The sequence below is a fragment of the Molossus molossus genome, unplaced genomic scaffold, assembly GCF_014108415.1.
Source record: "Molossus molossus isolate mMolMol1 unplaced genomic scaffold, mMolMol1.p scaffold_m16_p_4, whole genome shotgun sequence".
Lineage (NCBI taxonomy): Eukaryota > Metazoa > Chordata > Mammalia > Chiroptera > Molossidae > Molossus > Molossus molossus.
In genome coordinates, this window is record NW_023425377.1 from 85,870,486 (window position 1) to 85,895,995 (window position 25,510).

Genomic DNA, 25,510 nt, shown 5'->3' on the forward strand with positions numbered 1-25,510 from the left:
TCTGTGTTCCGCAGACTTGCAGGAACGCTAATGACTGGGGCTGAGAGGCTAGGGGGTTGCAGGCCTGTGCCCCATAGAGCTGCCCATGGGAGCCAGGGAGCTTCCAGGAGCTGCCAGAAATTGTGTTTTCTCTCCTCATCAGAGGTTGCCATGGTGACCGAAGCAGGAGGAGACACCCGCTGGTCTGGCTCTACACAGATCATCTATCCTGGCTCATCTTTATTCCATGTCTTGGTCAGAGCTGGAACTGGGAGTGCCTGAGATGGGGGAATGACATCATCCAGAGACCAGACCCTTGGCACCAATTATTCGTACACAGTGGGACATTGTACGTGCATGTATATAGGTAGGGGGCAGGGGTGGGTTACATTGTTGTGTGTGTGTTCTGATGTGCAGTGGGGATGCTAGCAAGGGAAGTGGGGTGGTATCACAGGTGCATGGGACAGTAGGATCTTTCTCAAATGTACCCTTGATCTCCACCTGAGGGGAGAGCATGCCCACAGGGGCTGCATGCTGACCACACAGGAGAACCCTCCACTTTCAACATCCTGGAAGCCACTCATTTGCTGCTTGGATTATGCCTCCTATCCTCCCGGCAGCAAACCACTGTGAGAATCCAGCCATTTCTACAGAGAGTCTGAGGCTACATTTCCTGCCTTCAAGCCTTGGCTGCATCACCTGACTTCTCCCTGATTTCACTCGAGCTCACTCACGTCTGCTCCATCCACATAGAGGCCAGCTCTGACCATCCTATCGAGATGTCCCTGCTTCATTTTCCTTTGCTCTTATCACTCCTATAACTACAATGTTATATGTTGACTTGATTGCTTGTTTATTGCGTGTCTCACCCACTAGCATGTAAACTCCTTGAGGGCAGTGACTTTCTAGTGTTTACTGCTGTGATCCTAGCACTCAGAACAGTGCCTGGCACATAGTCAGTGCTCAGTAAACCTGTTGAATGAGTGAATGAGTGATTGAATGAATGAATGAATGAATGAGAACTTTCATCCCTCGGTTTGTCATTGGCCCATCTGGGAACTCCCTATTCCTCAACAATTCTAAAGCTCTGTTTTAGAGCTCAACTGAGGGCTTGCTTTCTCTCCTCAGCCCTCAACAGCACCCCGCCTTCCGGGTCATACTATGTCTGAATTCTGGCACTGGCTTCTATCATGCTCATGGCACACTGGCTGGCCTATATGACCTTGACTTGTGAAAGTGTCTTTTCTCCTTGATCTGATGTCCAGTTCCTCAATGAGAAGGGCATCACTTTCTCTTCTGTGTTCTGAGCACAGGGCTCAGGATATTTAATAAGTGCTGAAGACTGCAATGCTGTGAATCAGTGAACAAACTCACACCTCCAGATGGTTTTCTGCCCAGCAGACTTCCTGCAGGTTCATGGGTAAGACTTTCAAGGCGAAGATGTTTCTAGTGAGTCTGAATTAGGAGGCAGATGTTGTTTGGGAAGCAGGTCTCAACTCTGTGTTTTATCTTCTCCCCATAATCTCATGTTTGAATTTCACTAGGTCTTCGAGCCTAGTTCACCACCTCATTCTACAGTCTTTGCTCTTTTGGAATGGAAGCGATCACTTCCTCCCATAACACATTTTTTAAGCACTTTTTTTTTTCTACACCCATATAGGTACTGACCACTCGTCTTCTTGAATTGTATGACTTAGTTACCTTTCTGATGTACCTGTTAGGTGGTCAGATACATCATTGTTCAGCATCCCTTCTGTAGGTACCACCCCTGTATCATTTCAGGTGGTCTGGAAGGACCATGAGTTATGGCTCCCTGCCCAACACCCCTACCCCCAGAAACACTCATGTGACCCAGACTTAGACATTCCTTTTAGGTCTTACTCTGGCAAGAGTGACAGGTCCATTGGATGTACACCTGGCAAAGCAAGGCCAACTGGATATTTTCATGGGATTTAAACATAGATACTTATAGAAACAGGTTGTCTTTTCAGCTGGGAGGATCTAAACCTCAAGTTTCCAGGGTCCATCTTTCTCAGCCTCATGGAGAAAGCCCAAAGGAATAAACCTTCAGGAATAAGAAGAAAAAGGAGGAGGAGGAGGAGGAGAAAGAGGAAGCTGACATATTTCAACCCATTGGACCCAGCAGTATCATAAGACCTAAACTTCCAATTCTATGCACTAAAATATCCTCTCTTTGCTTGAGCTCATTTAAGCTGGACTTCTGTCCTTTGCCATCAAAGGTGACCTGAGTGACCTACCTACACTAGACTGTGAGACCCTAGAGAACAGTTCTTCCCCATACTACTCACAGCTACTGGCTTCATAAAACCAGATCAACTTTAATGTATATTTTCTGTATAAATAAAATAAATAAATATATTTATGATTATTGTGCCTCTATCTGAATACAAGAACAAGTGAAAACCTTAGACTCAAGAGGAAGAGGGGAGAAAATCATTACCCAGTGCCCAGCACTGTGCAAATGTCTAGTCGAATCCTTGAAATGACCCCTAGATAGGACGAGTAGTATCCCTACTTTACAGGTCACACACAGGTGAAGAAGCCACCATCTCAGCCCTACTCTACCATTGTGACCATGTCCCCAAATGGCTCCATACATAATAAAGTAACAGGAATACACGCTTTATAGTATTTCGGTGTTTTAAAGCCCAGCGTCTTTAGGAATCCCAGGAGCAAATGCTAGCACTGAAATGTTCTGATGGCACTGTTTTGTTTCCCTGTGAAATTGATCGGGGCAGGTGCAGGTGCAGGTGAGGAGGATGAGATTCAGCACCTAGTCCCTTTCTGCTGACACTGGGGGGCGGAGCTGCTGGAGCCTGAAGGTCTCTCTCCTGGACTGGAGCTCTCCGGGGAGGGCGGGGCCTGGCATCAAGGAGTCCCGGACCCAAGCAAAGTTCTGCTATGCCCAGCTGTGAAACTGTTCTGGACAAGTTATGTGACTTCTTGGAACTTTAGCAAAGTGCCTGGCATGGGATAGAAGTCATTGCATTTGTTCACTGTGTTTCTGTTGGGGGGCATGGTGCTTCAGGACCAGTCCTAGGGGCAGCTGTGATGCCTAGATCTGAGGCTGCCAGTGTGGGGGGCCCAGTCCAGGGCCCAGAGGGGGCAGGGAGCCCTAGAAACCTATACTTCTCACTCCCCTTAACTCTCCCGCTCCAAGCCACCTCCCACCCAGGGTCTTAGCATTGCTGCTGAAAGATGGGAATGAGACAACCATTTTGGATGCCCACCCAGGGGCAGGAGAGGAAAGAGCCTCTGGCCTTGGAGTCAGCCCCAGGGCCCCGTCCCACCCTGAGTTACTATAGCAACTCACTTCCCCTCCCAGGCTCCTGCTTGTCTCCCTCGGAAATGTTTTGGTGCGATGGCCTTTATACTTCCTTGTACCCCAAGCACAGAGTCTCAACCACAGCAGCTGGTGAGGTTGTCAACATGTTACGGACTCACACCCACAGGGTGCAGAAGCAGAACCACTGACTTACCTGTGTTCTCCCGGGTGTGTCTCTCAGTGCAGGTCAGTTTGCAACGTCCTGTACTAACGGTTGCACCTCAGCTTATTCAAAGCTTCTGTTTCCACACCTGCAATAACAAGGGTGATCACAGACATTTTGAAATCACGCAGCAGTTTACAATTTTTTTTTCTCCCCACACTTGATGGCCTGGGCTGGAGAGACTTTCCTGAGAGTTATATCCCAGAACAACTGCAAACCAGAGAAGTCACCAGACTTGCCTGGGTCACACAGCGCCCTTAGTGGGGCTGGCTGGCTTGGATCGATCTTGATTCCAGGTTAGTTTCTGTTGTCTAGAATATGGCAGACCCTTGCTCTGTCTCCCTGAGATATCGTGAGGCTAGAATCTATAAAAATTCTTGTTAAGACCTTGCACATTCAGAGTACTCAGTCTGTGCTAAATAATTGATGGGCTCCGCTTCTGGCCGCTGAGAGCAGACGCACAGGCCTCTGCCACAGACTGGGAATATGGAGACCTTTCCCATCGTTTTGCCCGGTGAAAGAATTTGCCGAGGAAATCACCAAGGAAGAGTTGTGCTTCCCTGTAGGTGGGCGTGGACCCTGGCTCCTGGGAGCCATAGATCAACTCGAATTTATCGCCTCACTGAAAGGAGAGGAGAAAGTGCAGGGCTGCTGCAGGGAGGGGCTGCTGGGCCGCCCAGAGGCGCCGCCACCGGGTCTTTTCCAAGGCTGCAAGGCCCTGGGAAAGGGCTGCTCCTCTCTGACAGGCGGGGAGAAAGGTGCCTGGGAAGCGGAGAGGCCAGTGGGGAGGCGTGGAATCAGCCATGGGAAAGGCAGGGTCTGAAGCAGAGATTCTCCTCCATGAAAACGCCTGACCAGGCGGAGATGCCCAGGAAGGCTGCATGTGACCACAGAAACTTTCCGACCCAAGGCCATGACAGCAGGGATTAGGGGGCAGAAAGTGGACACAGAGTGACCTTTAAAACAATTTGCAGAGATCAAAGGAGAACACAGTCTGAGCCGGTATTCTGGCTAGCAGCACGGGAACATGTCACAGCAGACGGACTCAGGGAACCATTCACAGCTAAGGACACCGAGGACGTACATCCTCCCCCTCCGCGGGCTGCGGCCCACCAAAGTGTCTCCAGAACTGTCATTTGTCTCAGCCCCCCAAACAAGGCCGATTTAGGACTGTCCAAATCCACGAGATAATTAGCTCCAGCTTCAAATGAGCAGAATCAACAAGCTGCAGCTCAAGTGGAATTTGTTCTGACAACCGCTTTCTGTCTTACTTTGGACAGCAGGTTCCAAACCCCCTGGTTTCGCAAGGACTTCCTAAGAAGTGTCATGGTGTGCTCCCTGCTGATGCAAGGCATTGTGCTTTCATAATTTGTCTGGACGTGCTGACCTCCCAGGCGGTGGAAGGGCCCTTGGAGTTTCCCTGGAAGTGGGCAGGGCCCGTCCTAATGACTCTGGATGGGCAGCTGAGGGTGGTTCCAGCCTGAGGAGCAACGTTCAGTGCCGCCTGCAACTCACCCGAGGTGCTGTGCTGCCCCTACCCTGGGGCTTGGAGAGGACCATTGGCTTGGGCACTGCACAAGCTGAACAGAAAACAGGACATGTGACCTCGCTCCACACTGCGTCAACTTGAGCTGAACTTAACTCGGCTTCCGAGCTCCCTGAGTTCACACCTAACAAAGCGGGTTAGGGATCAGGTCAGGACTGGATGGGCTGATAGCCCAGCTCTTACTAATTCTATGCCCTCGGGTCATCGATTTAACCTTGTAGTCCTCAGGTTCCTCATCCATGAAATGGGGAATCATAGTGGAACCTACCTCAAAGCCTCGGAAGGATCCAATGAGAAAGAGTGTATGCAAATTCTTAGTTTGGCCTCCAGTGAATCTGTCACCTCTCGCCCAGGACAGCATGTGGCGGGACCTCTCCTGGGACTATCAAAAGAGGGCATGGCTGCTGATCCAGCTAAGTTAGCTCAGGGGTATCTGTGTGCTCCAGAATATGAGGAACATCAACTTCCTGCCAGCCCGGTACCCTGGGCTGCACCACTTGTCTTTTCTCGTCTGCCACCCCGACCAGACTCCACGCTACTTGAGGGCAGGGCTGTTGTCTTCTGTTTCCCTGGGAGAATGTCTGTTGTTGATCTAAAAACCCTTCACAGACATGGTGAGATACCCTCTGAGGTATCACTGAGCTAGTTGCAACCACATTCCAGAAGGGGGCATTCACACCAGGACTCCCCATGCCTGGCTGGCAGCCTCATGTGGAGTCGCCACTCCAGGGACCATGGCAATCACTTTAGCCGGCTGTCTTTCCGCCAGCTCAACACCAGGGAGATAATTAGCAGAGTAAACGTTAGACATGCATTCTTCTTGGTGAAAGCAGAGGTATTCGGGATATGTGGGTTGGCCAAATGAATTTTGAGACACACTTGACTCTCGTAGGAGCAGGTGAAAGAATGTAGTAAGGCCTCAGCGGAGGTGCGGTCAGGGCGTCTGGAGACACAGATGGCCGCAGCTAGCCCACAGAACATGCTATGTGAACGGTGCTGGACCCGTTGCAAATAAAAAGTCGCTCAGAAAGTATCTGCATGTGCAGCTGAGTTTGGTGGTAGGCTTGCTTTTATTCGACCTGCTAATGAGGTCTGCCTTCACTTCCTCAAAGTTTTCAGTGGCTGCTGTCAAACAAATAAACCAAACACCAAACACAACAAAACCTGAGAGTTCTGACCAAATGGACTCAGGTCAGTTCACAGTATGGTGCGTCTCCAGGGCATAGCACATGTAAATGCTCACAGGAGAGGGAGGTAGTGTCATTTTTCACTTGATGGTGGTCAGGGGCACTGGGGCCTCAGGGCCCTGCAGTCCAGGATCCTGATCCAGACCCTCCTGGGTACTCACCCCCCTGAGAGTTCCCCAGCTGGCCTTCCCAGGCTGAAGTGCCCAGATCACTCTGGGTCACACTCACAGGCATTGCTGGTTTTCTGGAATGAGGAAATGTTGCTCAGTCTTCAAGAAACACTGAAACTGTGGCCACAGCCGAGGTCACTGTCTGGGTCCATTATGGGACAAGCCCTATGAGGAAGTCTTAGGGGACCCTTTACCAGCTCCCACACTTGGATCAGAATATCAAGGAGAATTTCTAGCCATCCTGGATAAATTGCCTTGAAGAAATGGGGGCTCAGGCTGCACCCTGGGAGAAGCTGAACTTTCATGCCTTCCTGGGGCTCTATGAAGGCTGTTGGGCAGGAACCCAGGAGTGAAGAGGCTCCAGGTGCTGAAGATCTCACTACCCCTCCACCTCTAGAGAGGAGAGCCCTTCCTTGATGGGCAGTGCCCACTGGGAGATGGGCCACTGCTCTCTGCACTCCCTTCTCTAAGGAGTTTTTCATGGGTGAGCATTTTTGAAGGTGAGGGTGGGGAGGTCCAGTACCCTTCAGGAGGAAAGAAGATGAACATGGGGCAGTGCAAGCCTCTAAGTTCTCCCGTTGCCCACCTTCTTTCTCCTTTTTTTTTCTTCCTCTCCAGAGAGAAGTGTGTGTGGGGGGCGGGGGGGGGCGGCGGCTGTCAGAGAGGGGAGAAGCGCTGTGTTTTCATACAGCAGGGCAACTCTCCTAACCTTGGAGAAGCTGTAGCCTTCCCCAGTCACGTGGCAGCTCAAACTCTGCAGGCTGATTGAAAAGCTAGCCAGGCCTTCATGTCACCCCGCTTCTAAACCCCGTTCCCACCCTCAGTCTCACCCTGCTCCCACGTACCCATTGCCCTCATTTAACACATCCTCACCCCATCAAGGTCTGCTTCAGAATTTGCCTTTCCTTCCTTCCTCCCTCCTCTCCCCTATGCAAATCCTAGGGTACATTTGCATTTTAGGAGCCATCCTGGTTTCCAATTCCTGAGTGAGAGCTCCCCCACCCCTAGTCTGTAAACCAGGGAGCAAACTGCTCAGCTTATCATTCATCGTTCACCTTTGCAAGTTAGCTCAATATCCCAGTAAAGCAAAGAGCCACCTCGGGCACAGCACAGTCCCAGAGGGTTCTGGGAATTCCAGATGCTGTTATAGGGCCAAGGGAGTGTTCCCCTAGCAAAACTTACCCAGAGAAAACCACTCAAGTATGTGAGCAGCTTAACAAGCAGTTTCTTCCTCATTGGCCTGGGGCTCTGTGGATGTATCTCAGGAAATACTTAGGTACTGCCTTAATTTACTTCCTGGACAGAGTTCCTCTTGGAGGGAGGCCAAGCTGGTGAATATGGAAGCCGGATTGATAATTTAGTGGAAATCCATGTGTATAATTGGGAAAACAAGTGCATGAGAATTTGGGGGTCTTAGGATGGGCAAGGGGGAAAACTCTTCTCTCTGCTTCAGGCCAGTGAGGCTAAAGTAAGCCAGACCTGATTACAGAGCCTTTTAGACTCCTGATACAAGAAACAGCTTTCCTTACTCCACGGGGTCTCTTGAGACGGCAAAGGACCTTCCTAGGTCACAGGATGAGCCAGTCACACAGCTCTGGGTGAGACTGGTTTCTTTCTCCTCTCTGGGCCTTTCTCCTTGGATCTTCTAAAGCAGCCACCCTTTGAGAGCACTGTCTTAGGAGTCAGGCACGTGAAGCTGAATCTCTCTGCTCTTCACCAGCCACGTGAGCTGCACCAAGTTTCTAAATCTCTTGAGCCTGGTCAGCAAAACGGGGATATTATGTCCCGTGGAAGGACAATTGTGAGGATAAAATGACCAACAGATGTAAAGGCTTCTCACGTAGTGCCTGACTGGTAAATGCGCTTAAGAAAGAAGAGCTGTCATCTTTATCCACTCTAAATACAGCCCATGGCTGCTTTGCCAAACCCCTTAAAAACATGCTGGCAGCAGCTCCCAGCCTGTGGATGCGGTCAGGCTAGAGGCGCCACTCCACCTCTGCTCTTCCAGGACTTTGCGGAGCACTCTCCACTCCCCATCTGTGCCTCGTGGGCAGCAGGACTGTTTGGGTCAGAAGAAAAGCTGCTTCAGAGCCTCGTCTCCCTTGGGCACTTTGGAGATGATCCTGTTGATGGGACCTGGGCTCATCCTATCCGGGACTCACCAGGAATGGCCGGGAGTTAGTGGAAAACAACCTGCCTTCCAGACCTTCTCAGGGGGAACCACACACCAAGGGGAATGAAAACTAGTACAGGCAATAGGTGTTGTGTGTGTGTGTGCATTTTTTTCCAAAGCAGAACATCTGACCTGGCTTGGTGGAAGGAGACAGCTGCCCATTTGCCAGGAACTAGGACCTTCCTGCCCTCTCCTAGTAACCCAACCTCATGGCTGACCTGCTCTTTCTTGAGGGCCCTTTGGGCTGTACATTCCCCCTGATTACATGGGCCTCAGCCCTACAGAGCACCCTGGGCCCAAGCGCTTTTGGTCACTTCTCCTGAGTTACATGCAAATGCCATCTTGGGGCAGGAACTTTGTCACTGGGTCTGAAGTAGACAGAAGGGACAGGGTGGGCTTGGAGATGACCAGAGGTCTGGACTAGACCTGCAGAGGCTGAGTAGGGCTCCTCCTTCTCAGACCTGGTACCCCAAATCTCCACCCTGGAGGGGGCCGCTGAGAGATGGGAGATGGAGTCCAGCCACTAGTCCTTCGCCCTCTGGGGGAAGAGCCCCAGGAGCCGGCAAGGCGGGGTGCGCACCCCGGAGTGCTCTGAGATCCGGTGCTCCTGGTGCTCCCGCAGACCCAGGCAGCTGCTCCTGCTGGCGGCCCTGAGACCTGCGGCGCCCCCGCCCCGCCCCTGTCAGCACCGCCGGCCACCGCACCCCCGACTGATTCCCAGCCCCGCTCCTGCCGCAAACCCACCTTCAGGGTGCTCAGAGGCCCCTTCCAGGGGTGTCACCGAGGTCCCTGCCTCCTCCTCCGGACGCGGGCTCCCCGCTCCGCAGCCTCTGGCCCCGGCCTCGGGGGTAAGTCGGCTCCTGCCTCCCTTTCTCTCTTGCTCCCGAGAATTCTCAGCACTATTCTTTTTTTAAGGGACTTTTTTTTTTTTTTTTTTTTTTTTTTTGCGTTGCGTCAGGACGGTTGCCTGGCGACGGCAGAGCTATTCCGCCGCCAGCCCTTTCAGCCGCGGTCCCCTTCAGCCTCCCATTCATGCCTCTCCTCCCGCGGCTCCGGACCTGGGCGCGCAGGGTCCGGACGCGCACCGGGTCCTAACGCCCGGCTTCTGGCACGTTCCGGCCCAAACCCGCCCGGAGCGGCCTCCTTGCCACACACATTTGCCAAACCCTAGATGAAACCAAACCCAAATGTCCTTTCTTTTTTTTTTAAAACCCGAAACCAAAGCAGTTTCCCCATACGCACGGCAGCGTGGCTTTGCCACTGTCAGCAATTTGCCTGCGTGGAGGGACAGGAGAACCCCTTCGGGCCTCGTCAAGCCCAGAGCTGACACTCCACCCACAGGCGGCTTGGGTTCAGACTATCAGCAGCAACTCTCAAGACCCAGAGCCCACCATGTGCCACACTGTCAGAGCGACTCCGCGGGCAGAGGTGGGCATTTCCAGCTTACAGATGAGGAAACTGAGGCTCAAGAGGCTGAGCAGAAACCAGAAATGAAGCAGAAAACAGACGTTCTTCCAGATCTGTCTCCCAGACCAGCTGGGAGTAGTTCGAGGGACCTGCCCCAAAGCATGTGTTTCCCCCACTAACCACAGGGTGCCTCATGACATATAATACTCTGTGCTGGGTCAACCACTAGAGATGGTTATATTTTAAATCCAGCTGCTGCTCCACCAGAGCCTAGAGCTCCAGGTACCCAAGACACATATAGGACAGCAGCCAAGGCTGCCCCATCCTGGCATTTAGGATGGAGCCTGACTACAGACAGGGGACTCTAGTCCAGATCCCTGGGCTCCACCTCCTCCTAGGACCTCTGGCCCCAGGGCGATTACTGGAAGTTGCCTCATTCTCAGGGCAGCCTGAGACATGACCAAGTTCCTTTCCTAGCTGCTTAGGGTTGGCAAGTCCTTCAAAGTTATCTACTCTGCTATGCTCACAGTAGCACTGGGGGTGCAGGGCAGGTGTCTTTATTTCCCAGGGCACATGTACACGCTGAGGCATGGAGCTGCGAAGTGACTTGCCCCAGAATCCACTGAAAGTGTCTGGGTTTGTTTTCTGTAGGGACTGGACACCAAGATGCCCAAGATTCTTATGTTGCCCCCTGGTGCCTGTGCCCTTCACTGCATCTCCCCACTGGGGCCTTGCCCTACTTCCTCTTTCCCCCTTCACTAGCATCCTGCTAATGTGAGCACTTTTTCATGCTAATGGGTTAATGCTTCTAAGCTTGCAAGTGTTCTTGAATAGGGGTCTTTTGGAGAGTCATAGCATCCACCTAACCTCTTGATTCCAGCTCCTAAATATCGATGCAGTCTTCCACTTCTTCCACCCCCTCTGCCTCTGCCAAGTCACCATCAGCTTGCCCAACCTCCAGCAGTAGCCTCTTATTGATGCCCTGCACCCACTCTTGGCTCCCCACCTGCCTTCCCCTGAGCCAGTTAAACTGGAAATCCAGCCCTGGCTTCTCCCTGCCTAAAGCCCTCCAACAGCTCCCACTCCTCCCAGGATTAAAACCCAGCATGGCTGACCAGGCCTGTGTGGTCCAGCTCCGCTCACCTCTTGGACCTCGCCTTGTGTTGATGCTCTGCTCTCCAAACAGGTGCTCTTCCAGGTCCTTTTACACACCTGCTCCTCCTACACAGAGCTGGCTGAACTTCTGCCTCCTGCGAGAACCCCAGGTTACATGTCCTCACCTATCTCTCCCTCATGGAACATCTGTCCTTTTATCTTTCCTGTGAGGTTATGTGTTTAGTATCTGTCTCCTTCCAAGGCTATAGGCTCCAGCTGGCAGGAACCATGTCTGCAAGTTGAAGGCTCCATTTAGACTTGGGGACTTGGCATCTTCCTGGGCTGACTGGCCCTTGCCACACTGCCCTGTGCTGAACACTGCTCACCAGTGTGTTCTGACCCCAGCATGTGGTAAGTGCTCCAATGTCTTCTTGGTGGAGTTATTCCACCCCATCTGAAAATGCTTTCTCCCCTCTTCAGCCTCCTAGCCCCTCATTTGGCATGGGGCTCCTGGTGCTGCTTTCTCGTGGATATATTGTCTTCCTTCTGCACATAGAGAGATAACCTGTCCAGGGCAGGATTGGTCTTACCCTCATGCTTCTCATTCTGCCTGGAGTATGCCTGTTAGTGATGAGGACCAGGAGAGCCAGCAAAGGAGGGAAGAGGTAGAGGAGGGAGAGCCAGGTCTCTGTTGGAATAGTCTCAACTCTAGTGTCTAACCAGATGCAGTGGCTGAATGAGTTCTTGGTGGGGTTCTAGCACAGGATAGTATGTAGCCATACAAATAATATTTTCAAAAAAATATTTGATAACATAGGAAAATGCTAATGATTTCATGCTAAGTAAACAAAACTGAAAAACCAAATATCTAAGCTAATAAGACATTATAAAAACTTTAATTCTACTATCCAATTCCTTTAAATGTGTAGAAGAAGAGATTGGAGGGTATATGTAAATATTAGCTGTGGTTATCTCTGGATGGCAAGATACAGGATTTTTAATGTCTTCTATAAATTTGTATTAAGTTTCTATGTTTTCTACAATAAATAGTTTCTGTAATTATCAACTTCAAGAAAGACTACTACAAAGAAAAGATGGCCCTATGTTTGTGATACCTGATGCCCCCTGCTTTGTATGAAACTGCCTTTTACATGGGAGGCTGGGCAGGAGCCCAGTGATGAGCAGGGGGATCCCCATGGCCCAGAGCAGCAGGACCATCTGGGGGCTCTTCCCCTTAGTTGGCCCTTTGGACCAGGGAACACCGGGCCAAGCCTGGGAGTCTGGACTTGGTGACAACACACTGGTTCCAGAGCTGACTTTTGGATCAGCCGCTGTGATCCCACTTGTCTTGTAAGATGTAATGTGTGAGATGGCTGCCCCAGGGGTCTGGACAGCCTTAATGAGTGCATATGTCAGCCAACAGCCCCCTCACTGACATTAGCACAGCACTTTGCAGGTTACAGAACAGTTTCCTTTCCAGTGGTCCCAAGATGAATGAGACAGTGTCTCTTTTGGGCCAACAGAAATCCTGTGATATAAGGGAGTCCAGAAACATTTTCCTTATCTTACCTACAAGGACACCAAGCTTGGAGACGTTCGAGGCTTACTCAAAGTCACACAACTAGAAGTGGTGACTCCCAGGACCGTCCAACTCTGAGTCTAGGGGACTTCATATTGCACCACACTGACCCTGCAGTCCCTCCGAGTAAGGGCAGGGCAGCCTCAGTGACCATAGTGTGCTTGATCCATGCACAGTGGGCAGGGATGACTGGATTAATAGGGTGACGTTTGAGCAAAGATTTGAAGATGTAGGAGTTCGCCATGAGGTACCTGGAGTAAGGGTGTTCTAGGCAGAGGGAACGGCCAATGCAAAGCATGCCTGCTTCAGCCAAGGAAGAACAAGGAAGCCTCACGCTGGAGTGCAGTGAACAGGGCAGTGGTGAGACCTGTGGGAGATGATGCCAGGGAGGTGACAGGGCGGTAGATCCCGTGGACCTAGCAGACCATTGTAAGGACTTGTCTCCCCCAAAAGGAACACTGAGGATGCACAGCTGGGTTGGGTCTCTGCCTTCCTGGCACTCCCACAGTACAAAGCACTCTCTAAATTAGTCTTACCAATTCCCAGAGGAGTTTTTTTAAGTTACACAAGGGCAAACTCAGTTGTCTATGGCTCCTGGGTATCCTTCATGGTGATTAAAATTGGATCCCTATGGACTGAATGAGAGAAGGAAGAAATAAATTTCTGTTTGGCTCTATTGTAGGGAGGACATGGAGGGTGGTGATACCCTCCCTTGCCCCAGGGAGCAATTAGGTCTCACAGTCCTGGGTCAGAGTCCATTAGCTTCTACCATCTGCCTTTGAGAGGGACTTTTCTATCTGGGGCCCCAGCGTTTCAAGAGGATCCAGGAAATGTTTGGCATTTGGCATTGAAGCTGTTATCAGGAATGGCTTTTCTCTGCCCTTATCTCTCAGGAGGGGTTGAATCAGACTGAATCACAGAAGACTCCCATCTTGTAGGGGACCCATTAGTTCAATGAGCGGTGTGGGTGGCTCGCTGTGTGCCACCGGGTGCTAGGCATGGGGACACAATGCCTGCAGCTTATTTGTATAGGAAGATCATTTGAAAAGCAGGCACCTGAGAACTGGAGTCAGGGAGGTGACAGCTGCCCTCTGAGTCTAGATGAAGAGGAGGAGTGGGAGCTGGCTAGGAGCGGGGCGGGGGGGGGGGGGTTGAAGTAGAGCATGGCAGCAGAGGACATGGCATGTGGAAATCAAAGAGGATTCGGCGTGGCTGAGAAGAGTGCAAGAGGGTGTGATGGGCCGGGTAAGGTCTGTGGACTCTGAAGGTGAGGGGTTAAGCAGGGAGCATGTCATGGCTTTTATATCTCAGAGAAGCTGAATGGATCAGGGGACAAGACAGGAGGCAAGGAGACCAATAAAGAGAATGTATCCATTTTAAAAGCAGTGAGAGGCGATGGAAGTCCAGACCCACAGCAAGATGTGGCTCACTGTGTTTCCCAGGTGATGGTGGGCAGTGGGGAAAGTAGCACTGGGAAGGGGACAAGCAGGGCGTCTGGAGGCAGGCAGACCCAGGTTCGAGTCCTGACTCTTCTGGTTACTGGTGTGTGTGCCTGTAAGAAGTCACTCAAGTTTTCTGTGCTGCAGCTACTTCATCTATAAAATGGAAATCATTTAAATAATACTGTTTGGGGGTTCCAACTTGGCTTCCCTGAATGTCGGTGGCCCTCACACCAGACTGGCTGAGAGGCAAGGTGCGAGTCAATCAGGAGCCGGTACAGCGGCTCCTGGAGGAGAATGACCCGCTGATCAGCTGTATCACAGAGGATCAGAGCAAAGGCCAGGTGGACGAGTGTGCCCCGTGCCAACACGCGTTACATATACATCTCATTTATTTGGCTACCATTGCAGATGCCAACCCAATCAGCCCTTCAGAAGTAACAGAAAAATCTTCCAGTTGGCTCTTGTGAGGAGTAATTGAAGGTAAGCCACTTCCGGTGATACAGAGACAGGATCTTTACCAACTCAACTGCTGAAAATATGAAGGACATCTCTGTGGCTCTTTTTAAAGTGTAAAATGTGAAGAACTCTACTAAATTAACTATATTTCCATGTAAATATTTATTTCAATAATTAAGCAGATTCCCTCAATGAGGTTGCCTCCTGGGTGTTTTCTTTCCTGACATAAAATAGGTTTGGATAAGAAAGATCTCGTGGGCATCTTTACGCCCACCTTTCTAGTTTCAGCCTGAAGAGGAAACTGAGCAGGTGCTTGGGCGCAGCAGGAAGTGAGAACATGTAACTGTGTCCTCCTTTCTACTCGTTTGTAGTTCTGGACCCCAGCTGCTCTGTTCAGGTTGCTTTGAAATAAAGTGAGCCTCTCCACAATTAGTCAATCAATTAATCAATCAATCAATCAATCAATAAAACTTCATATACATGGGTACGAAGGCCTGTCTTGGACCCTGTACTTTAGAAAGCCCAGTTCTGGGCTCCCTTAAGGTAAGGTGGCCGTGGGGCCAGGGAACATGCCTACTCACTATTCACTCCTTTTCTTCTAGCGCATGCTCCAAGGATCAGGACCCGGAACTATTCTGGCCAAATGGCCCACATTCAGGCTTGTGCAGGCCTCTTTCCTGGTCTGTGGAGTGTGGGTGAAGTTTGGACTCTCAGTCTGGGGTGCCCCTGCCTAAGCACAAGGGTCCGCAGGTGGGAAAAGAAAGAGGGAGGGCCATAGGTAGGGCTGAAGCCTCACTCCTCCTGACCCTACACACTCCAGGGTCCAAGGGTGCAGAATTGTAACCTGCCTTTGAGGCTGTTATAAAGGTATATTTTTCAAGACAAGAGGAAAGGACAAACAGTGCCTCCCAGTTTGTTAGCTTGGTTTATAACTCTCAAATATTTAGACACATGGCATGGGAGCCCCCGTTTGCGTACTTGCTTTGGAGCTCTCACATGTTAGGGGTGGGCCTGATTGTGGGCCTGGCTTGCTGGTGGGTTTAAGAACGAGAGACGCTATACACAGCACACAGACATGAGTTATTACCATTCGAATCACTCTCCTCCATCATGGCATGTCGGCACCACCAGCAGTTCGCCCTTTTTTCTTGTGGACACTTGGAGGAATCAGCATCTGGAAGAGGCTGCAGAGAGTCTTTCCAGGCCCAGGCCCAGCACATCCTGGTGACAAATGGAAGGAGGCCTCCCTGGGCATGCGCAGCATTTGAAGGAAATCAGAAAGGATGCCACTAACAACTGCAGTGAAACAGCCCTGATGGGTGGGGGACACCTTCTAGATTCTTCTAAGCATCATCTCACCTGAGGAGCCAGGCCCTTTTGTTTTGTTGTAATGTGTCTTTATTGTTAAGCGGTTACAGATACCCCTCCTGCCCCTGCCTTTTGGAGCCAGGCTCCTTTGAACAGTGGAAAGAACCCTGGATAGGAAGCAGGAGATCCAGGTTCCAGACCAGGCTCTGTTACGAATTAGACCTTTGTCAAATCACTTTCCCCAGTGGATGGTTTCCTCATCACTGGCACAAGGAAGTCAAGCTTTGGCATCTTCTGACCCAGGATTCCATGATGCTCCCCACCCACTGAATAGAATGCTGGGCAGTGGCAGGAGGCAGAACCATAAACTGCAAAGTGGAGGGTCCGGCAGATACTGAAAGTCTGGGGTAGCGAGAAGTCAAGGCCAGCTGGACAGAGAGAGAGAGTCCGGTGGGCTTACCCTGAGGCTGGGGTGAGAGTTTGCAGGTGAGACACTCGTGAACAAGGCTGAACCCCCATATCCTGGGGGAGAACCTGCTTTAAATTCAGTGGGTGGGGTGGGGGAGGGGAGGAGAGGTGGTCCTAGCGGAAAAGGCAGGATGAGGAAGTCTAGGGTCTCCAACAGAACTCTGCCCCTTACTAAAGCAAACAGAGATGCCCACTTGCTTCACGAACTCAACAGCGCTCCTAGTGGTTGAGCCAACGGCTGCTGCTAATGAGTTTATGTATTATTTCCACCAGCCAGCCAATCTCTGATGACTTAGGCTAGAGATGGGTGTCAGGAGGAGAAATGCTCACAAACAGGGATGAAGTTGAACTTAACCAGTCTATCACTAAGAAAACCTAGACCATAATCATGGGCTTTAGAGGCGGGATCAAGACCAGGTTATCACAGAAGATAACGAGCGCTTGTCATCCATCATCACACAGAACTCTAGGGGAAGCTGGACTGCGGATCCTCCTACTCAGTGCCTTTCCAGGAATTCTACCCCAGTACACAACTCCCTCACTGGAAGCAGAATCTCCTTTTACTTAACTGCTCTCCTAAAATCAACTCAAAACTACTTCCCCCATAGATGTTAAAACAAATGGGATGCACACTTTTTCTCCCACCCCCTTGTGACCAGCGATTGAGGGGGTTGTGGAAGTGCAATTGACTTGAACAACATGGGGGTTAGGGCCATCAACCCCCCTCACAGTGAAAAATCTGAGTATAATTTTTGATTTTCCCAAAACTTAATTACTAATAACCTGCTGTTGACTAGAAGTCTTACCGATAGCACACAGTTGATTGATGCCTATTTTGTATGTTTATGTATTATACACTGTATTTTTACAATAAAGTAAGCTCGAAAAAATAAAACATTATTAAGAAAATTATAAGGAGAATAAAATACATTTACAGCATTTATTGGAAAAAATCTGCCTATAAGTAGACCCATGCAGTTTAAAACTATGTCGTCTAAGGGTCAACTGTATTATTATACTACACTATTCAGGTTTCGGGGAGCTTGGGTCTATTACTGGCTCCGTCACTTGTTATCAGGCTGTTTGGGGCAAATATCTAACCCTTTTGAACCTCAGTTTCCTCATTTATACATTGGGGTAGCAATATCTATCAGTATGGGTTGTTGTGAGGATTAGAATGAATGCCTGTGAAATGCCTGACATAATGTTTGGCATGGAGTAGGCACCTGATAAATGTTTCTTGTTATGTCTTGTGAGTCCACTGAGTCTTTGACTGTGCACCTGAAACAGGGCGTGCCTGTGCCCCCTTCGAGTCTAATGAACAGCATGAGCAAATATTAAACAATCAAGCTGGCAGGATCTCCAAATACCTTAGCTGCCTTATTTATGTCCTTTGAACATGAGGTAGCTCTGCTTGGAATCTGACACCAGGAAAACAGGACGGAGCATGGAGCAGACAAACATACCCCGTGGTTCGGCCACAGGTTTCAGGCACAGACTCAGAGCACTTCCCGGCAGGGGTGCAGCCAGCCACTTCAGCATGGTCGGCTGCCATTCTACTGACTAACATCTTGTGACTATGACTGTTTCTGGTTCACAGAGAGAACTGGCAGCAGACAGGGAGAGAAAAATATTGCAGGCACACAGAGATGGACGTGTTTCATGCACTCTGGGACGAGAGGAACAAGGTACAGATAACAGACTAAACCTGTGGTGAAATCATGTCTGCAGGACCCCCTCGGGTTAATGTTTCCTGATCTGATCAGAATGTTTAGCAAGCAGAATCAGCCTTCATTAAAAATGGTTATTGGGGATGATGCCTTAGGCTTATGAGAAGAAAAGAGAGAGTGAGGGAGAAGGAGGAGGGAGGAAGAAAGTGGGAGGGAAGAAGGAGGAGGGGAAGGAGAGGAAGAAAAGAGAAGGGAAGGAAACTGTTTAGAATGGGTGCGGTGGTCCGAATTTGTCCCCCAAAAATCCATATGTTGAAATCCTAACACCCAAAGGTGATGCTCTTAGGGGATGGGGACTTTGGAAAGTTATTAGATCTTGAGTGTGAAGCCCTCGGGAATGGAATTAGTGACCCCATAAAGAGACCCCAGAGAGCTCCCTCTCCTCCACCACGTGAGGAAATGGGGAGAAGGCACCAGCCATGAACCAGGAAGTGAGCCCTAACCAGAAGCAAGTCTGCTCATGCCTTGACCTTGGACTTTCAACCTCCAGACTGTAAGAAATAAAATTCTGTTGTTCATAAGCTCCCCAGCCTGTGGAATAAGATGTGTGTATAAGTGACCAAAGGAAGAACTTTTGTTAGAGCAGCCCCAACGGACTAGGACAGTGGGACTGACATGTTCTTCTCCAGTGGCCTGGTGTCCTGGAGCCCACAGCCTGTGAAGTGAACAGGACACTGTCAGAGTGAACTGCTAGTCCCAGTCTTCCTCCCGCGCCCTCCCGAAGGCCTTGGTCCATGCAGGCCTGGGTGGTCCAGCTGTTGCAGGAAGGGCCAGGTCATCCTGGGGCTAAGAGTTCTGCAGCCAGCCCTGGCAGTGTGGCTCTATGGTTGGAGTGTTGGTACGAGCACCGAAGGGTCAACAGTTCAATTCCCAGTCAAGAGCACATCCCTGGGTCACAGGTCTGATCCCTGGCCCTGTCAGGGTGTATGTAGGAGGTAACCAATTAATGTGTCTCTCTCACATCAATGTTTTTCTCTCTGTGTCTCTGTCTCTCTCTCTCTCTCTGTCCTTCCCTCCCTTCTACTTTCTCTAAAAAAAAAATCAGCGGAGCCCACCCAGTGTGGCTCAGTGGATTGAGCATGGTCGCACGGATGGAGAGGTCCTGGTTTGATTCCCAGTCAGGGCACATGCCCAGGTTTGGGGCTCAATCCCCAGTAGGGGGCATGCAAGAGGCAGCCAATCAATGTTTCTCTCTCACATTGATGTTTCTATCTCTCCCTTCCTCTCTCTGTAAAAAGAATCAATAAAAACATATTTTTAAAAACTCAATGGAAAAAAAATATCCTTGGCTGTAGATTAACAAAACAATGAGTTCTGCAGCCAAGCCCCACCTGTGGCAACCCCCACCTCAGGACAGTCTCATCACTCCTCCTCTTTGTAGGATCCACTCTCTCCTCCTTGGACCTAACCTCAGTTTCCTCAGCCGTGGGCGCTTCTGCATCCTTGCAGTCAGGTGCTGAAGGGGTTGGATTATTTTTGAAGTTTTCCAATTGGGAAAAATGCCTGGTGGCAGTTGGGAGAACAGTACCTTAGAGTATATAAAATCCACTCAACCCCCTCCCCATCTCCAACTGACCCCTCTTACCCTGAAGTCCAGCCGTGCAAACAATGCAGGCCTGTGGGACCTCAAAGGATAAAAGCAATCAGATGGAAGCAAATAGAAATCAGGCAGAGGCTAAGCTTTAACTACAGTTCAGGTCCAAACAACACAGTCCTTCTAAACTATGTTTTTATAAAAGATATCTTGCTATGAGAACCGTTAGACTTTTAAAATACATTCACATTCAAACACGCCCACACAAATATATCTAGTACCTGCAAAATACAAGGTTCGGGCTAGATTATTGTTCTTGTGTGATCTGACTTACGTGTTAGAAGAGAGTAGAGAAATGTTTGATAAGTCTGGTCAGATGTACCTATTGGCAGGTCCTAGGATGCAGAAATCCTCAAATCTTTCCCTACGTGTATTCATTCTGTTTTCCTCTCTCCTCTCCCCAGTATCTACTCCTCTAACTGGAATTGGTACCTTTCATTTATTCTTCCCCATCACCTGCCCTACCCCGAGGTCACTGATTCCTTGGCTGTCTCTCCTAAGAAGTTCCAAGCCCTGTAAGGTCAGGGATGGTACTGCGCTCCTTCCGTTCCTGGAAATGCTCCCAGGGCCCCTAAATCAGTGATGTGTGTATGAGTGAACAAATGAAAGAATGAATGAGTACACACTCTTATAATCACTCTTATGCTTAGTTTCCTCTGCTAAGGAATGAGTGGGAGGAAAACAAGTTGAACCAGGGATCCCAGGAATGTTCTGGATGGACAGCTGGAGAAGGGATGGGTGGTTTGAGGGCTGGGTCATTTACCTTCTCCCATCCTAGGAAGGAGCTTTATGGGGCTCCCTTGGTTCACCTCAGATGTGATCTGGCCACCACTGGTCCCCCCCACAAACTTACAGAAAGACAGGAAGGGATCTCTCTCCATTACCAATGGGGCTAAAAAGGGTAGTAGTTTACTCACCCCATCTTTTTCAGCAAGGGACAAACTTTTCCATGTCCTTTCTGCAGATGGAGAGGCTGAGGTGAGAGAGAGGTCACTTCCCCAAGTGCCTCCACAGCTGGCTACCAGTCGGGACTTCTCATCCCCTCCAGCCCTGAGCTCGGGAATGAGAGCATTAAAATGTTTTCCATTCATTAGAAACCACTTGGGGAAATTCCACGACTTGCCCCACCTTCCCCGAGCCCGAGCTCAGGTGTTTGCACCTGGGTGTCTAGAGTGCGTGTGCACCAAGCAGGGACAGAGCCAGGGAAGATGGGCCTCAGTGTATTTCTGGGCCTTGAATTCATTTCTGTGGCAGGTGAGTCCCTCCTGACGGCTTCCGCAAAGCAGTGAGAATTCAGCCCCTCTGACTTTAGGCCTTTTTGAGGCCAGAAACTCTCTTGTGTGTCCTGTTTGAGAGACTGGGCTATGTGGGGGCCGGGGCTGAGGCAGGGCCAGTCTGTGGGGAATACACGGGCCAAGAGGGCAGGTGCTGTGAGAGCAAAGCAGGAGCAGCCCGCCCCTGGGGAGGCCTGGGAAGGTAGCCTGCTGACTTGGGCCTGGTCCTGCCAGACCCTGGGCTGTTTGCCCACCACAGGGCCCTGTTCCTCGGGTAGTCGGGGACACAGGTTTTGGTGCCTTTGGTTTAAGTTTTGGTCCCATTTCTTTGCAGATATGGTACATTTGAAGAATAAGAAAACAAAATTTCAAAAAAGAAAAGAACATTCATTCATATTCCCACCACTCATAGTTAACTATTATTAATATTTCAGTATATTTGCTTCTAGGTTTTTTCCATACTGTATATTGTCTTAAAAAGCATATTAATTGTGAGTAAATTTATTCTTCTTCTAAAAAGGTTAGAATTGTGTAGGTAAGGCTCAGTCCCTTTTTACTAGCCCCTGCCACTTAACCTCCCCAGAAATAACCACCGTTATGAGTTGGGAGGGTATTTTCCTTATTTGTGATTTCACTTTCACACATGCGAGTATGTTGTGTGTGCATGCACACACACACACAGAGCTTTGTTTTGTTTGTTTGCACTTTTCCCTAATGGTAGAATTCTGTAGGTATTACTTTCCAATTTGTCTCTTCCTCCCCAGTAGGTGCTTGTTGTTGACACACTGGGATCTGGGCCACTTCAATGGTCCACTCCCTTCCTGGACATTTTCATTGTTCCAGTCACAGCGTCATCCTCATCCGCCTGTGCTTCTCCAGTGTGGGTTTCTGGAGGTGACACTGTGGGTGACTAGGCCTTTTTCTTCTTGCTAGATACTGACAGATATCCTTCCCTGCAGAGATGGCACCATTTACACTCCAACCAGTAGGACCCTCTGGCCCACGAACCAGGCTGAGTGGAGAGGACTTCATGGCAGGTTTGGGGCCTACTATCCTCATTCCTGGCTCCATCTTATTTTTCTGCTCTTAGTTTCCTCTTTGACTCATTTCCCTCTCCCCTCCCATCTACTTAGAATTTTTTTTATGTTAATGTATTGTAGATGTAAATCTTTTTAGTTTAACGACAGTTCTTTTTGGAAGGCAATTTGTAAATGAAAATATTTCAGGTAGAGGTGGGAGCTACTCAGGCCTGATCCCAGTGGGTGAAGAAGTCCCAAGGTCTGATCCTAGCCCTTGTAGCCACTGTGCTGCTCCAGCCCAGCCCCAGAACCCTGGTCTGTTTCTCCATGCTCTTGGGGCTTGGTCTGTGTTCCACTGAGGATCAGTTCGGTCTCAACTTCTGCTCCTCCTCTTCGTGAGTCCAGGGCCCTCCTGGCCACTCAGCTCCGAAAGAGCTTCCATAGACTCAGCCATGACTCACCAGTGGTGGCCCCAGCAGGCGTGGGGGGGCCCTCAGGAGGTCTGGGGCGGGCCTAGAGTTGCCAAGCTGCAGACATTGCTGACCCTTCTTTAAATGACTGAGAAAGTCCGATTCAAGGCAGCTCAACCTTCAGGGTTTGAAGCTCCCAGAACATCTGCTCTTAACTGAAACCAGTCATTAGTGGGATTGTGGAATGGAAGTCTTGGAAGAGTTTCCCAAGAGGCCAAGTGTTGGAGAAAAAAGAGGACTGGACTATATGGGTCAGGAGACCAGGCTGCTACTGGTGTTACTGCTCTCCAGCTCACAGCCTTGAGCAAATCCTTCTCTTAACCCTGTAAATGGGCATGATATGACCCGGATCAAAACTTTTTCAATCATTCAAGTACCTATGACTGGGCACTTTCAATGTGCTAAGAACTGTTTGAGGGGCTGGGGATAGAATGACGGACAAGAAGGATAAGAACTCATACAAGTTCTCCCTGTCCCCTTTCTCTGCATGCCTTCTGCACTGATGTGTTTGTTTCCCCTGACACTCGGATCCTCAGAGTCCCTCGCTGAATATAGATGCCCAGATAGCGACTCAGTCCTAGAGACAAGGAGTTGTAGGATTGGAGTCCATTCTGGTGAGCAAAGACAGGCAATAACAATCAAATAACCAACCAACAAGGTAACTTTGGCTACTGATAAGTACCATCGAGAAAATAAAATTGGGTCGCTCAAGGGAGATTCCTGGGAAGAAGGCCCATAATGCCTGAACTGGGGTGATAGCAGCAGGTGTGGATGTGGAGTGAGAAGATTCTAGATCACGCTGGAGGTACAGCCCATAGGACTTGCTGATGGGAAAAAGGGATCAAGAGGATGGTTACAAGGCTTTTTGGATTGAGCACTGGAGTCAATGATGGTGTTGACTCATGGAATCGGGGAAGAAGTGGGTCTGGAAGGGAAAATTGAGAAATTAGTCTTAGACATGTGAAATCTGAGACCCTCAGTAGACAACCACGTGGGGACGAGATGAAGACAGCGGGGCGCCCGGTTTTGGAGTGCGATGCCGAGCTGCAGAGCAGATGCAAAGAGCTCACCATGATGAAGTGCCCCTGGAGGTGCGGGTGCAGGTATCCAGGGCTCTTCACACATATCCCACCCACTCACCCACTTTCAAATGCCCTCACTCCCGGTACCTTGAGCACTTCAGTGCGGGCCCCAAACACCTTCTGCTGGTGGTTCTGAGGCTGTTCCCACTTCTCAGCACAAAATCCACACCCATTGCATCCTGGGCCATGGGCCTGGCTCCTGGACAGCAGTTCCAGATCCCTTTCACTGAGGTGTCAGTGACACCACGTGCTTTAGTCTCTGATGGGGTATGTCCCTCCTTTTGGGGGGTGGGGTATGCACTGGCAAGGCAGCAATGCCCCAAGTATTACCGATGGAGATGTTGAGGTGTTTTGGATTAAGGCCTGGCTTTGAGCAGTTAAGAAACCTCTGAGGTCTTGGAGCTCAGTATGAGGAGCTCCCTGGAGCAGGGGAAGACCCCCTTCCTGAGGAAGCTTTAGAAGACAAAGAGGATGCTGGCTTCTGGAAAAGGGGTACCCCAGAGACCCCCTTAGCCCCTTTCACCCTTGCATCAGCAAACACTGGGGGAGTTTTCAGTGGTGAAACCTTCTGGGTGTCTGCAGCAGAGACCAGGGCTGATCTCTTCCTCACGTGGGAAGGTCATACTGGAGGGGTCCCTCTGGGCACCGAGCTATGCCAGACTGGGGAATGGGGTGATCCCCATAAAGATATTTCCTCCAGATACTTCCTCCGCTTTTCTGTGCAGTCATCTTCGGGTTTTGTGTTTCACTGGGTTGCTGCAAGTGCTTCATTGCATTCCAGAGCTCTCTCAGAGCTATTCTGATCTGTTTGTTGTTCTTTGTTACTTCTGTTGTGGTTGTTTTTGTGTGTGGGAGGAACAGCATCTGGACCTCCTAGTGTGCTAATTTGCTGAGATCACTTCTCCTTTTTACTTTTAAAGTACGACTTCAATTGATCACAATCTACTTTAAATTAACTCTGACTTTGGTGAAAAAAAAAAAAAGAAAATTTGCTCCATTTCTCATGCTCCTTCTTCTTTGTTATTACTGCAAAATGTATTATATGTGCTATAAACCTACATATGATGTTATAATTTCTGCTTTGAGCAATCATATGTGTTTTTAAAAAGTTAAGAGAGGAAACGATAATATACATTTATATAATTATATATAGTTTTACTTGCCTACATGCCATTCCCACTGCTTTTCATTCCTGTCTGTGAACTTGTTAGCATCGGTATCGTTTTCTTTCCGGCAGGATTTCCTTTAGTTTTTCCTGTACTCTAAGTCAGAGAGAAACACCTTTTCTCCAGTTTTGTTTATCTGGAAAATTATTTATATCAACTCCATTTTCCAAGGATAGTTTTATTGGATAGTGAATTCTTAGGTGACAGTTCTCTTTGTTTTTTAGCACTTGGAATATGCTTCCACCACCATTGTTTCCAATGAGAAGTTAACTATTAATTTTATTATTGCCGTAATATGATGCATCATTTTTTCTCTTGCTACTTGCAAGATTATGTCTTTTCTTTGATTTTCAGTATTTGGACCTAATGTTGAGGTGTGGTTCTCTCTTTAAAAAAAAAGTTTTTATTGATTTTTTAGAGAGAGAGGAAGGAAGAGAGAGATAGAAACATTGATGTGAGAAACATCAATTGGCTGCCTCCTGCACGCCCCCTGTTGGGGAAAGGGACCTCTCAGTCCACTGGAGGACACTCAGTCCACTGAGCCACACCAGCCAGACAGAGGTGTGTTTCTCTTTATGCTTATGTTAGTTAGGTTCTTTCAGTTTCTTGACTGCCCTAGTCAGTTGGAGCTGTTATAGCAAGATAGCATTAGACTGGGTGGCTTATAAACAACAGAAATTTATTTCCCACTGTTCTAGAGACTGGGAAGTCCCAGATCAAGGTGCCAGCAGACCTGGTGCCTGGTGAAGACCTGCTTTATTGATGGTTATCTCTTTGCTATAACCTCACATGGTAGAAGGGAGGAGGGAGCTTTCTTAGGCCTGTTTTACAGGAACACATTCTAATTTTTTTCCAC

General features: G+C 49.5%; 2 protein-coding genes across 2 annotated transcripts in view; one reads left to right on the forward strand and one right to left on the reverse strand.

Annotated features, from left to right (window-relative positions):
- The window catches only part of FAM167A (family with sequence similarity 167 member A), a 39,885-nt gene extending 30,491 nt beyond the window's left edge, over positions 1 to 9,394 (reverse strand). Inside the window, exons 1-2 of the mRNA XM_036240727.1 lie at positions 9,309 to 9,394; positions 3,480 to 3,576 (exon numbers count right to left, since the gene is read on the reverse strand). The gene's annotated coding sequence lies outside the window, so the exon portion shown is untranslated. The remainder of the gene's footprint in view (positions 1 to 3,479; positions 3,577 to 9,308) is intronic.
- Positions 9,395 to 14,299: 4,905 nt separating this feature from the next.
- LOC118643929 (SS18-like protein 2) lies at positions 14,300 to 14,554 on the forward strand. Its single transcript, XM_036282253.1, has one exon. It carries the CDS (start codon positions 14,300 to 14,302, stop codon positions 14,552 to 14,554), a length of 255 nt encoding a protein of 84 aa, XP_036138146.1.
- Positions 14,555 to 25,510: the final 10,956 nt, after the last annotated feature.